Source organism: Agrilus planipennis, unplaced genomic scaffold (genome assembly GCF_000699045.2).
Source record: "Agrilus planipennis isolate EAB-ADULT unplaced genomic scaffold, Apla_2.0 scaffold186, whole genome shotgun sequence".
Classification (NCBI taxonomy): domain Eukaryota; kingdom Metazoa; phylum Arthropoda; class Insecta; order Coleoptera; family Buprestidae; genus Agrilus; species Agrilus planipennis.
The window spans coordinates 263,549-277,029 of NW_020439023.1; the positions used below are offsets into that span (position 1 = coordinate 263,549).

Below are 13,481 nucleotides of genomic sequence, written 5' to 3' on the forward strand. Positions count from 1 at the left end.
CGGCGTTAACCCCTTCAAATAAAAGTATTTGATGACAGCACGATTTTCCTGCTTTTCCATTTTTACGAAAACCACAGAGGCGTCTTGTTCAGCGTGCTGTCAAACCTACACTAGCAAGGAGATCGGGCTGAAACTATAGCTACAAGCTATCCAAGGATGGTACTATAGAATGTCACCTCAAGGTAGGCCTAGTGGCGTCATCTCTTGGTTAGGCCGGAAACTTATCAATCCACCCTCGTATGTGCAGTATGTCCCATTTGCGTACAAGAAACTTTTCGTCCCACTTGCGTACACCTCTACACCAATAGGTATCTATTATTTCATCTAAAAACCAAGAAGTACTACTTGTGTACGGTGGTCGGGACGTTTTTCTCTTAATTAATGGAAGCAACTTCCTCATTGATTAGTGTTTATGGAGAAAGGTACAAGAATTTGGTCTTGTGCACGGTTATAAGGATAACGAATAGATTTGTATGGTACTGCATCATCTCCCTGTTGAAAAGTTGGACGATGAATGGTTTAGTATTAAAAAAGAGGCGCCCTGTAAAGAAAATCTGCGGATGTTTGCGAATAAAGATGATATTGAACCAGTATGCTTCAACCAAGATCTTTGACATTCATAGCAAAACTTGAATGAATACCTACTCAAAAACGACGATGATTATGTATTTTTTAATGTACATTTGTATTATCTACCATTTACCTCGACTTGGGCAAGATTTTCCGGTAAACATTAAAGACACTAGCATATTAACTTAAAAACTTCATGTACTCATTTTGAACGTAAGTTATTTAAATATTGAACGTTACCATGTATAAGCTCATCGTGAAGATAGCAAAAATATTATTTTATTTTATTAATCACCAAGAGTCTTAAAACTTGATTTTCATTAGATCCTTATCTTGCAGATGTTTGGGTTTTGAACTTAGTCTTGCAGATTAAGTTTTGGTTATTGTTTTTTCGTAAGTGTAAACTTAATGGGAAATTGGGTCACTTCAATAATTTCCGATTAAAGATAATCAATATTTATTAAATGGAACATATATAGTTGGTATTGCCTTGGCGAGATAGCATGATAACTCTACAAAAAAATACTAACTGTAAAAACTGGTATTCCGACTTTCTTCCTTTCTATGATGACAAAAATTTCCAATAAGGGTAAAATTCTTAGAATCTTTGCCCTTGAGAATACATATACATTCAAATGGTCATAAAATCAGGTAAAGAATGTTATTTTAGTTTGGCTTAAAGAACGTATATCAGTTTGGTTCAAAAATGAAACAGGAAAAAATTGAAATATTTGAAAATGTTCAATTTTGCTTACTACTACATTTATGAATTAAATAATAATATATAGAAAAAGGAAAAATACCACCGAACACTTACGTATTTTGACAAAATTAAGATCAAACATTTACCTAAGACAATCTTAGGTAGGTAGGATTTTGGGCTTTGTTAATGTCTAGTAGTCAAGTGTTGGTCTTAATCTTCACTCTTCGCGTTAGTCTCAGTCTCATACATTTACTAAATTTCGTTCTTACAATTCAAGTTTTTACCTCTAGGTACTATTATTTTCGTTCTTGCAAAGTTTTAGTCCCAAAAGTGGATCATTTATTCTAATATTCTATTTGGAAGTATAACATTAAAACTGTAACTCAATAACAAGATTACACTCTGTATCACGTAAAGTGGCGCCTCAAGTAATAAAACTCCCATGAAATAATTGCCCTATGGCCTAGAGGTTTAGACCATTGCTTAGCATTCAGGAGGACGCCGGTTCAATTCCGGGTCCATCTGCCTTGGTCCAAGTTTTTCTGTGGTTTATTTGGATCACTTAGGTAAATGCTGGGGCAGTAATATTGCATTCTCTTCTGTCTTCATTTCGTACGTCTCATCTTTCTCATTCGAACCACCACCCACCCATTCCCACAATTCCTGAAGGGAGGCTGAAGAGGGCCTCGCGCCCTACGTTCCGGCGTAATCCAGCAACATTACTGGCTGGTGGGAATGAAACACCCAAAAAGTTTTTACGAAAAATGTTTTGAGTTGTGTTAGTCACTTGTGCCTTTTTTTATCAAAAACTAAACGGGGGTTCGAATCTCAGCTGGACAGGCAGATTCACTAAGGACTATTGTCTCTTAAAATTGTTACTAAGTAAAGTTTGAACCGTTCCGTGGTGCAGATGTTGTCATTCGACAAAGTGATGCGGACTTGAGTTGTGTTTATCAGTAACAACTGAAAACCAATCTAGTGTTTACCAGAAACTATTTTTCCGTAGTTACTGTTCGATTTCGTAAACCTGATGCGACTTTCGTAGAAAATCAGTAAGGAAATTTTTTTATACGTTCTGTTTATCCTTATTATAGTTTTCGAATTTTAAAGAAATATGAAAAGGGTTGCTTTTAATGTAAAACGTAAATGCTTCACATAGTTGTTGAGCCCAAATACGAAACATCAAGTGGATTTTCATTAAAGTTTTCACAAAAGAGTTTCAGTATGTTTTTGACATCTGTTGCCGCTTTGAAGTGCCAGTACGGCAAAGTTTTCGAAACACTTTCGGTGGGTAACAATACTAACAACGGGAGTTACGGTATAGAATTTCCCAGGAGAATGTATGGCGGAGGAGACCTGCCACTAACGTTTACAAACTTTATATTCTAACATTCCCTCGGGCGTAACACCCGTTTGCGTCTTAACGAATGTGGAAGTAAGTATATTTAAGACATTACAGAAGAATTAGTTTCCTTCTTAAATTTTCCTTAAAAATAAGTGACTTTCAAAAGATCGAAAAGGTTCATTATTTCGAATAATTTTCTTTAAAAAGATTGTCTTTATACTAGCAAGATCAGGGTCCTAGCCAAAGGGAGAATGCCGGGTGATGCTCCCCGCCATTATTTTCTTCAGTTGGCTTTTTCAATTTGTATTATTAATTAGGAAGTATGTTAAAAACAGACTTCTTTCATAATTTCGTGTAGAAACGCCTGTAGGTAAAACTGCTTCAGCATTTGTATATACGAGCTGTAGTAAGATTACAAAAAGGCATAAGGACCATAAAAATATTATGTTCCCTGTACTCTCGCAGGTAGCAAACATTACGTTCACAGTATCATCAAAAAATCGAACTTCTGGTCAATATTTCGAGCCAAACAGCCCAAAGACAGCTAGTATAAGCGCTTTGTAAAAACTGGATAAATAGGAAATAAAGACTTAAACATTGCAGACGTAATAAACATTATTAGAATCAGAGAATTCCTAATTTCAATAAAACAACAGGAAAATGTAATTCTGAACTTAGTAGAAAGTGTCAAAATTTTTGCCAGAAGTTAAAATTAATCCAAAATAGGATTTTTAGATATCACCGAAAACGAAGGCTTTCGTCAAAAATTGACAAGCGTGACTCCAATGCAACGAGTTTTGATATAAATATGTTTTATAGAAAATAATTTTTAAGCGTTCAAGATAAAATTACAAACTTTTTACGAGATACAATCAAAATGGAAAAGAAGCGTTCGAAATGTGGTGTTACAGGCCAATGATGAGGATACCGTGGATAGAAAAGGTTAGAAATGAAGAGGTATTAGAAAGACTAAGAGAACAAAGGACTCTATGGAAGTTAATAAGAAATAGGCGAGATAGCTTAGTAGGACACCTTCTCAGGCCTGAAGGTCTACTCAGAGACATATTAGAGGCAGAAACGGACGTTAAGAGGGGTAGAGGTAGACCTAGATTACATTACTATTATTAAGGATGTGGGTTGTTCTAGTGTTAGGGAAATGCGAAAATTAGTTCAGGATAGGAAAGAGTGGAGGTGCGTGTCCAACCAGTCTTAGGACTGACGACCTTATGATGATGACTCAAAATTGTTGTAGAACGTGTGAATTCAATATCAATTAATCTCACAAACCGTATAGACAAAAATAATATTATAAGTGAAAATACTGAAAAATTAATTTTGCTGTATTCACCTGATGTCATGCATAAGTCCTAAACGATTTTTATGTAGTTAGAGACATTATTTGACATATGCTCTTCTATGCAAGGCATCATAAAGTAGTTGCCAAGAATAAAATAGCTGTTAGGGAAACTTTTCGTTGGTTTGGCACGACCAATACCAAGACAGAAACTAAATCAGAGAGACCAAGACCAAGACCGAGACCGAGACTATACCAGCAAGATCAAGATCATTACTAGAAGTATTTGAACATGACCAATACCAAGACCAAGACGTGAAATATTTCAGCAAGACCAATAAGTAAGACCAAGACCGATACCAAGAGGGGTACAGTCTTGGTCTTCGTCTGGTTTGCTCATCACTACTCGTTTTAAAGAAGAAATCGTTGATGTTATAGTTTGTGGATTGATGATACAAGGAAAGCAACTTTCCGGAATTTTTTTGAGTAAAAAGAACGGCGCTAAAACATCTGAAAAATTAGACAAGTGTGGTATTGTATAGTCATTAATTTTTTTAGATTTTCTGAGAAAAACAATGAAACGTGAATAAAATAATTTTTGTAGTCCTATAGTGAGGGAGAATTCGGACTGGAGGTTACTTTTTATCATGTACCACCAAGTGGAAAAAACCGCGAGGTGCAATGTCACCTACCTTATCCAGAGATACCCTTTATTTTCTGTAGAGCTTTCATAATATAATAATAATAAACAATTATAAATTTCAGTACCTACTGATGCTGTCTTGATTCGGGTCTAATGTCCATTGTCGGTTGGGGTTGCTTCCTAACGTTGCACTAGCATGAGTGGCGAGCTTTTTCAGAGGTTCTTCTATTTCCGGTGCTGGAGAAGCTCACCACTCGTGCTTGCAAAACGTTAGGAAGCAACTCTAATCGATGATGACCTTCACAATTAGAACAGAATCAATTCACTTATTGGCCAGGAAAGCCATTATCTATTTATTTTCAGTACCGTCTATTAGTAACTGATTGGAAAATAAAGTCTTTTTGAAATACTCTTAATAAACCTTTAATAGTGGATAAAAATTAAATGAATTTTCACATTAACATTAAATAAAGTCTATTATTGAACCAAATTTCAAATTTTGACTTGTTGAGAAAATCGAATGTGATATAAGTGCCTAACCTATCCTAGTTTATTTTTTAAAGTAGGTAGAAGAACCCTAAAATTTTAGAATATATGAAAAAGACAAAAAAGGCAGTTTAAATGTAAGTAGGTACGTCATTTGGTGCCGGTTCAGAAGAAATGTTTTTCTGTTGTGCTTTCTCTCTTTTGCTATGAACGAATGCTTCCGTGCATAAATTCAATCTCTAATCAGATTCGTCTGCTATCGACACGACAGAAGGAAGTTTGTTCGAGGAAAAAAAGGTTCTCTGGGGATCGCGATCGAACGTTATTCACTTTAATCCCACCTCGTCGACATGTAATTAACTCGAGAAGCGCTAATTGTTGATTTGAACGCATACCGACCCAACAAAATTTGATGCTTTTGAATTCTCTTACTTTATTTGTTCTTTCTTGGCTTGGATCGATCAGAGGTATACGAAAACATACAAAAGATAAACACAACTTCAAAATTCATCGAAAGCAAACACATGCTGAAATTCAAGAGGGTATATATATTCCGAAATATTTCTGGATTTGTATCAGAAAAAAGAAAAGTAGTTCATAAAAGAAATAGGAAACAACAAGCTATGAAAAGAAGTAAATACTTAACATGAAATACAAATGATCCTTAAAATACGATAAAGACGTATGTTCATACTTTAAGATATACTAGGGTCAATTGAAAAGTCCCCGGCCTGACACATAGATGGCGGCACCAGAACTAAATTCATATGATTTTCAGTTAGTCCTAACCTTCAAAAGACGCGTCTATAAATTTGACGGCTGTCGGATCATTAGTTTGTGAATTATAGCATTTTTAGTGAAGCAACTTTTGTTATTGTGAAAAAAATGGATAAAAAGGAATTTCGCGTGTTGATAAAATATTGCTTTTTGAAGGGAAAAAATACAGTTGAAGCAAAAACTTGGCTTGATAACGAATTTCCGGACACTGCCCCAGGAAAATCAACCATCAAGGATTGGTATGCTAAGTTTAGACGTGGTGAAATGAGCACCGAAGACGGTGAACGCAGTGGACGCCCAAAAGAGGCTGTTACGGACGAAAACATTAAAAAAATCCACAAAATGATTTTGAATGACCGTAAATTGAAATTGAATGAAATAGCAGACACTCTACAGATATCAACGGAACGTATACATCACATCATTCACGAATATTTGGGTATGAGAAAGCTCTGTGCAAAGTGGGTGCCGCGCGAGCTCACTTTTGACCAAAAACAACGACGAGTTGATGATTCAGAGCAGTGTTTGAAGATGATCACGCGTAATAAACCCGAGTTTTTGCGTCGATATGTGACAATGGATGAAACATGGCTCCATCATTTCACTCCGAAGTCCAATCGACAGTCATCGGAGTGGACTGCACACGATGAACCCGCTCCAAAGCGTGCAAAAACGCAACAGTCGGCTGGCAAGGTTATGGCGTCTGTATTTTGGGATGCGCGTGGAATAATTTTCATTGACTACCTTGAAAAAGGAAGGACCATCAACAGCGACTATTACATAGCGTTATTGGACCGTTTGAAGGACGAAATCGCCGAGAAACGACCGCATTTGCAGAAAAAGAAAGTCCTGCTTCACCAAGACAATGCACCGTCTCACAAGTCAGTGAAAACGATGGCAAAAATTCATGAATTGGGCTTCGAATTGCTTCCGCATCCACCGTATTCTCCAGATCTGGCCCCCAGCGACTACTTCCTGTTCTCAGATCTCAAAAGAATGCTCGTTGGGAAAAAATTTTCGTCGAATGAAGAGGTGATCGCCGAAACTGAGGCCTATTTTGAAGCAAAGGACAAATCGTACTACAAAAATGGTATCGAAAAGTTGGAGGATCGCTATAATCAGTGTATCACCCTTGAAGGGAATTATGTTGAATAAAAAAAACGAATTTTGCAAAAAAAATGTGTTTTACTATTTTAGGCCGGGGACTTTTCAATTGACCTGTTAATTGACCTCGTATATAAGGTATGACATTAACAGAGATGTGATTTATTTGAAGTACTTACATTTAAAATGCAAATACAGAATAAAAAATGCAGTTAAATACTTTTTTGAGAAAACCATTTTGTATTTTATTTAAAATACTTTTCCAAACGTATTTTCTAAAAATTTGTAAAATGCAAAATACATTTTTGAGTTAAAAGTTTTGCAAATATCACCGATAAATATTTTGTAAAATGATGAATGAAAGTTGCTCACATTGGCTTTTGAAGTTATTGGAAGCTTAAAAAGGGGACAAAGAGACATTCTATGAATGCCTTCTNGTTAAGGAATTAGTTAAAAGTTTTGCAAATATCACCGATAAATATTTTGTAAAATGATGAATGAAAGTTGCTCACATTGGCTTTTGAAGTTATTGGAAGCTTAAAAAGGGGACAAAGAGACATTCTATGAATGCCTTCTAAGTTTTAACTGAAGAGAGCCTGAAAATTCTAAACTCCTTCCTTTTTTCGTCGGGTAGTTTTAATAAATAATTGATCAAGGATTCAAACGTTCATTTGCGGATATATTAAAGAACGTCCGAGTTTTTTAATACGTGAATGAACTTGTGTCTCATATTTTTGGCGTTTTTTTTGCACAAATTTCGTCTTTGATACTGCAGACAGTTGGCCAGGGGTTGTTCTGCCTCCACGGTCCGTTGACTACCCTTCTCTTACAGAGTCCGCCAGTTCCACCCGCTGAACAGGATATCACGCTAGGTGCACACCCTTTAAGTTACATTATTACTGAAAACTCCGGCCACCTCGCCGCTTACAAACTCCCCGCCCCCGAATATTACGCATGTTTATTGCATACGGAGACTTGATTACGATGATTCAGCTTACGGCATAAATGGATTACTTCGGGGCGATTGGGATTGGCGTGAGATAGAAATGAAAATCGAGAGGGATGAATTTATGGTAACAGCGCTGCCGATGGAAAAATGGAGTATGAAGGGTTGTTCGATCACTTTAATATATTTTAGCGAATGGTTAAGTTGGATATTTTCCATTACATTTTGAATCACAAATACATGTCGCAGATAAATAATCATTTGGGTCAAGTAATACCAGTTGCATTCGGAACAATTCGGATATTTTTATGATCTCAAAGCAAATGGTAATGCTTTTTGGTTAAATCTTCGCGGTTTTCTTATTACAATCATTTGTTTGCAAAGCCTATTCTGTCCTAAACAACACCGATAAAATCAACATTTTCCATCACGTACCGAGTTGGAAAATCTAGTGGCGCAAATGCTCTTCCGACACAGATTGGAGCGACATGAAATTAATTGCCGTCTTTTCTTTATCCCGAGGAATAACGAGCTTCACATTTTTCGAACGGAAGGAAATGGAACTCAATATCTTCTTTGGAAAAAGTTCCGTATTTCGTCATTCGGTTCGAGCAACCGGCGTCAGCCAACTCGACGAATATTAAAACGTTTCAAATGTTTCTTTCTTTCTCTTAAAAATGGAGCAGATTCAATTAAGTCTACAATGAATTCAAGGAAACAGAAGCGCACAGGATGGCCAGCCGCCACAGATCATTGAAGACGATTTAAGGAATAAAAAGAAATGGGAATGTCACAATTAAGCTAAATTGCGAGAAGACAATTCGTCAATAATACACTAACGCAACAGTAGCCTAGGTGCTGGTGACAGGTGGGGTTCCCCGATTTTATAACGTATGCATTTTTGGAGGTTGATAATTTAGGGAAGACTTTTGTCTTTTCTGGTTGTAGTGAAAATTAACTTTTAGTTTCGTGGTATCAAATTGTATGCCTTTGTAACGTAAAATATAGGGTTGTTCGGAAAGTCACTTCGTTTTTTCCCGACAGAGGATTTAATTGTATTCTTTTGCACCCAACTTCACATTTAAACGGTATAATTTTTATATGCTTTGAGAGCTCATATAGCAAGGCTTGTGTGTGAAAAATTCCAATTAATTTGGTTGGTGCCCTTTTAAATATGGAGAGCGATAAGCAGCATTTTCGACATATCTTACTGTTTTACTACAGAAAGGGTAAAAATGCTCTTCAAGCCAGAAAGAAATTGACTGATGTGTATGGAGAAGGTGTGTTGACAGTACGCCAGTGCCAGAACTGGCTCGCTAAATTTCGATCCGGCAATTTTGATGTCGAAGATGCACCACATTCGGGAAGGACGGTTGAAGCTGATAAAGACGCAATAAAGGCATTAGTTGATGTGAACCGGCGAATAACAACACGTGAGATCGGATTGAGGTTATCTTTATCAAATTCAACAGTTTATGATCACTTGAAAGGCCTGGGATTATCCTCGAAGTTCGATGTATGGGTTCCCCATGTTCTCACAGAGAGAAATCTGTGTAGCCGCATTGATGTCTGCGATTCGCTTCTCAAACGTCACGAAAATGATCCGTTTTTGAAGCGCATCATCGCTGGGGACGACGAATGGGTTGTATACAACAACGTCAAACGCAAGAGGTCATGGAGCAAAAAAGATGAACCGGCTCAAACCTTTTCCAAAGCCGATATTCACCAAAAAAAGGTGATGCTGTCTGTTTGGTGGGATTTTAAAGGAATCGTTTTTTTTGAGCTTTTACCGGATAACACAACGATTAATTCGGAAGTCTACTGTCATCAGCTGGACAAACTGAATGATGCACTTCAACAGAAAAGGTCAGAACTAATCAACAGGAAAGGTGTAGTGTTTCACCAAGACAACGCGAGACCTCACACAAGTTTGGTCACTCGCCAAAAGCTTTTACAGCTTGAATGGGATACAATGCTACACCCACCATATTCTCCAGACCTGGCACCATCGGATTATTATTTGTTCCGGTCACTCCAAAATTTTTTAGACGGTAAAACCTTCACCTCAAATGAGGAGGTCAAAAACCTCCTCGATCAGTTTTTTGCCAGCAAAGACCAAAAATTTTATGAGCGTGGAATTATTCTACTACCAGAAAGATGGCAAAAGGTGTTGGACCAGAACGGTCAATATATAATTTAATAAAGTATTTGTTTATTATACGAAAACTGTCTTTCATTTCCACAAAAAAAAACGAAATGACTTTCCGAACAACCCTATTGTTAAGGCGATTTAGGGCTAACACTAAAAGACATGCAATCCGCAACAGCCCAAAAGGTTAAAGCGTATTTGTAAAAAAAAATAATATAAAGTTCCATGTTTTCAAATTGCATGCCAATGAAAAACAAGGAAGCTTTAGTTATTAAACCCTTATGAAAAAATTGGCAAGAAACATTCGTTGACATAAGAGAGGGAAATTTTTATTTTAAATTGAGACAGTTTAAGATCACAACTGGTTTTTCCACTCCTGTAGGATTTTTTTTATTTCTAGGATTTCTTTCCGCCAACTTATAAAAAAAAAGAATGTGTCATTATACAACACGCTACTAAAGTGAAACTTCTTCAAAACACACAAACATACCGGGATAGAGGTTAAGGAATTGGTTGATAAATTTTACACTACAAATACATGCCGGAGTTTCCTGTAACGAACGTTGCATTGAAGGGCGCTCACGGCTCAAGCGATCCCCACTACAAACTCGACTACGTGGCCGAGTAGAGAGGAGACATCCGTTGCATGATTTCGTTACGTAACAACTCGAATGAAACGAATTTACCCTATCGCGCGTAAAGAAGTTTCACTTCAAAAATATTAAATGTTCTCATAGTATTATACATTGTAAATATTTAACGCATAATTTTAAAAGTTTTTACAGAAATGGCTATCAATAAACAAACGATAAAAGGTGTTACCCAAAACTGACAAATTTGATCTAAAAAATTGTGGGGTACGTGCTCAAGATTCAACATAAACTTGTGTTTCCTTCTTAAAAGTCACTCCTAAAATTATTTCCAAACCCTCTTTCGTAATAGAAAAATTAGCTCACGAAACTTTTATTCCCATTTCCAAGGGTGAGTTAATGCATTTAGATAAAGTAGGTTGTAAATACAAAGGCACACACGGGAAGATCTGACAGCTAGCAAAATGACATTGTCCATAAAAGCTAATATCATTATGTTGACCCCAAGTTTTAGTCGGCCGGCGTCCAAAATGTGTACGAATTTAGTGGCCGGACGTGCGGGGACCGCGGGAAAATGGCAATCTGTTTCTGCGATATGAACCATTGTCTGATTGTACCGTACCGTTAGGTCTGAGGTATATGTGTATCTGTGTGTGTGGATCAAGAAGGGCTCCCATGAGAAATGAGCAAAGAACATCTCCTGTCGTGACTATTCTTAATGTTGCTAGTTCTATATAGGCATAAAACGATTCTGTTTACTGTCAACCTTTGATTTATAATATTATCTTCTAACAAGGAAAAATATTAGGAGGGATGGAGGTAGTTCAGGGAAATGACAACAAATTTTATGATGATGAGACAATTTTTTAGTTATTTCAACACCTAAAATTCTAAATAAATTCGTAACAAATCTGCGTTTTAATCATAAGATGAAGGACGATGGTAATCACAGTTGCAGATACATCTTCAGTTACGCCAAAGTTATAACCATTTTTTTATTCTGTTCAATAGAACCTTCATAGACAGTGACTACAAAATAAGTCATTACAGTACACAGCTTCTATAAATTAATTGGAGAAATCAACAACAACAAATTGTTATAAGTGTGAAGTTATACATTGATTTTCCTATTTCCTTTTCTAGGGACCGAGTCTTCCGATTAAATATGAATAATGTGAACCATACGGACTGTCAGGTAAGATTTATTGATAAGTTTTTTTTAAGTAATCTATTTAAAAAAATGTACCGTTAAACGTTGTAAGAATTAATTCGCTATAGTTTTAATGGGGAATGAAAGTTGTTAATGAGTGTGCTTTTTGACTATTTCGGTCAATAGTATGAGGTCTTAATAAGTTAAAATAAAGGTAATGTATTACGACAAAAGTAGGTAATAGGGACGTAGTCTAAAGGAAGTGTTACGTCTAGACGTTTCGTCGGCATCTGTGGCTGACGTCTTCAGTGGTACTGGGTTGACAAGGTGAGCGAAGGTTACGACAGACTGAGCACTTGTTGTCAACGTAGTACCCCTGAAAATGCCACTTACAGATGGTATCTGTGACTAGCAGTTTTTGAGAAATTTGCATTGTTTTTTGAAATTTTCCATAATATCACAATATAAATAATTTTCAATAATATCACGTTGTTATGTTGCCCGGTTTAAAATGTTTGGGAAGTTTTTGTTTTTTGATTTTCAGTTTAGGAACTAATTGTTGAGTAAGGGTGTAGAAGTAGATGCAAAATTTTTAACGCCAAATTACCAAATTTTCTTTGAAAATAGTACTAATATTTATAAATAAAACAACTCATTCACATTCATAACCACATTTTCATTGACAGAGTGAAACGCATTTCGAATTCGTTCCATCGTGTCTTCAGAAGTAAATGGTGGTTCCTCATAAACTATTTCAGGAAATTTGCTTTTGTTAGGTTTTATAGTTGTCTGGAAATTGTGTATCGAGATATCGCCTTTCATAAACCATCTAGCAATTTTACTTATAATTACTAAACTATATTCTCAGCCAATTAGGTAATTACTCAACAATCAATTAATAAACCAGCATTTCCTCGAAAAAATAAAACAAACTCGCCAAACTTTTTCAAACAGCTAACGTGATTATGCGATATAATTGTATATTTCAAAAGAAATGCAAATTTCTCAAAAATTACTGGTCACAGATAACAATACCCCTATATCAGTTGAAAGGAAATTTAATTTTTGCATTATATTATGCGAGAAAAAATACATTTAATTTAAAAAAAAAGTTATACCTGTTTGATTTTGTGAAAATTCGCATCGATAAATATTACACTGTTTATAATGTGTGCCTATCTAATACATACAGATAATAAGCAATTTCATTTAGGAACTGGATCTGGTAACCGTAACCCTCTAAGTCCTTTTATTTCTGATATATTTAAAATGGCGCCAAACATTGCATATGTCAAATTTACCAAGAAACGTGAAATAACTCCAGAACGTTGTAACCCAGGTCCAATAAATGCTAATAAACTGACATTGTTTTTTAATCGGAAATTCAAAAATGCAATAAAAAGTAGGGGGTTCTGTTTAAAATAACAAAGTTAAGGTGCATTTCCGGCATAGCCGGAAGTCCGCCATATTTAAAAATATTTTTACGGTATTATGTAGTCAACTCTATACAACTTTTATTTGAAATATTTATCTCTATTTTAAACTATACGTGTATGACTGACCGATTTTGGTTTAGTGACACCCTGTATACAAACATACATTGAAATAGAAAATACTACAAATGGCGCAGTAAACGCCATCTGTAGCACGATGCTACATTTTAGGATTACGTATGCTCCAACAAGGTCCACTTGTGTGGATATCTACTTGCTGAAAACGAATCC

General features: G+C 35.9%; 2 protein-coding genes across 2 annotated transcripts in view; one reads left to right on the forward strand and one right to left on the reverse strand.

Annotated features, from left to right (window-relative positions):
- LOC108738285 overlaps positions 1-13,481 on the reverse strand; it is a 110,226-nt gene that overhangs the window by 54,331 nt on the left and 42,414 nt on the right. The window lies entirely within an intron of this gene.
- LOC108738276 (semaphorin-2A) overlaps positions 1-13,481 on the forward strand; it is a 93,215-nt gene that overhangs the window by 24,862 nt on the left and 54,872 nt on the right. The window contains exon 3 of the mRNA XM_025976368.1: positions 11,751-11,802. Within this exon, the coding sequence (XP_025832153.1) occupies positions 11,751-11,802 (52 nt within the window). The remainder of the gene's footprint in view (positions 1-11,750; positions 11,803-13,481) is intronic.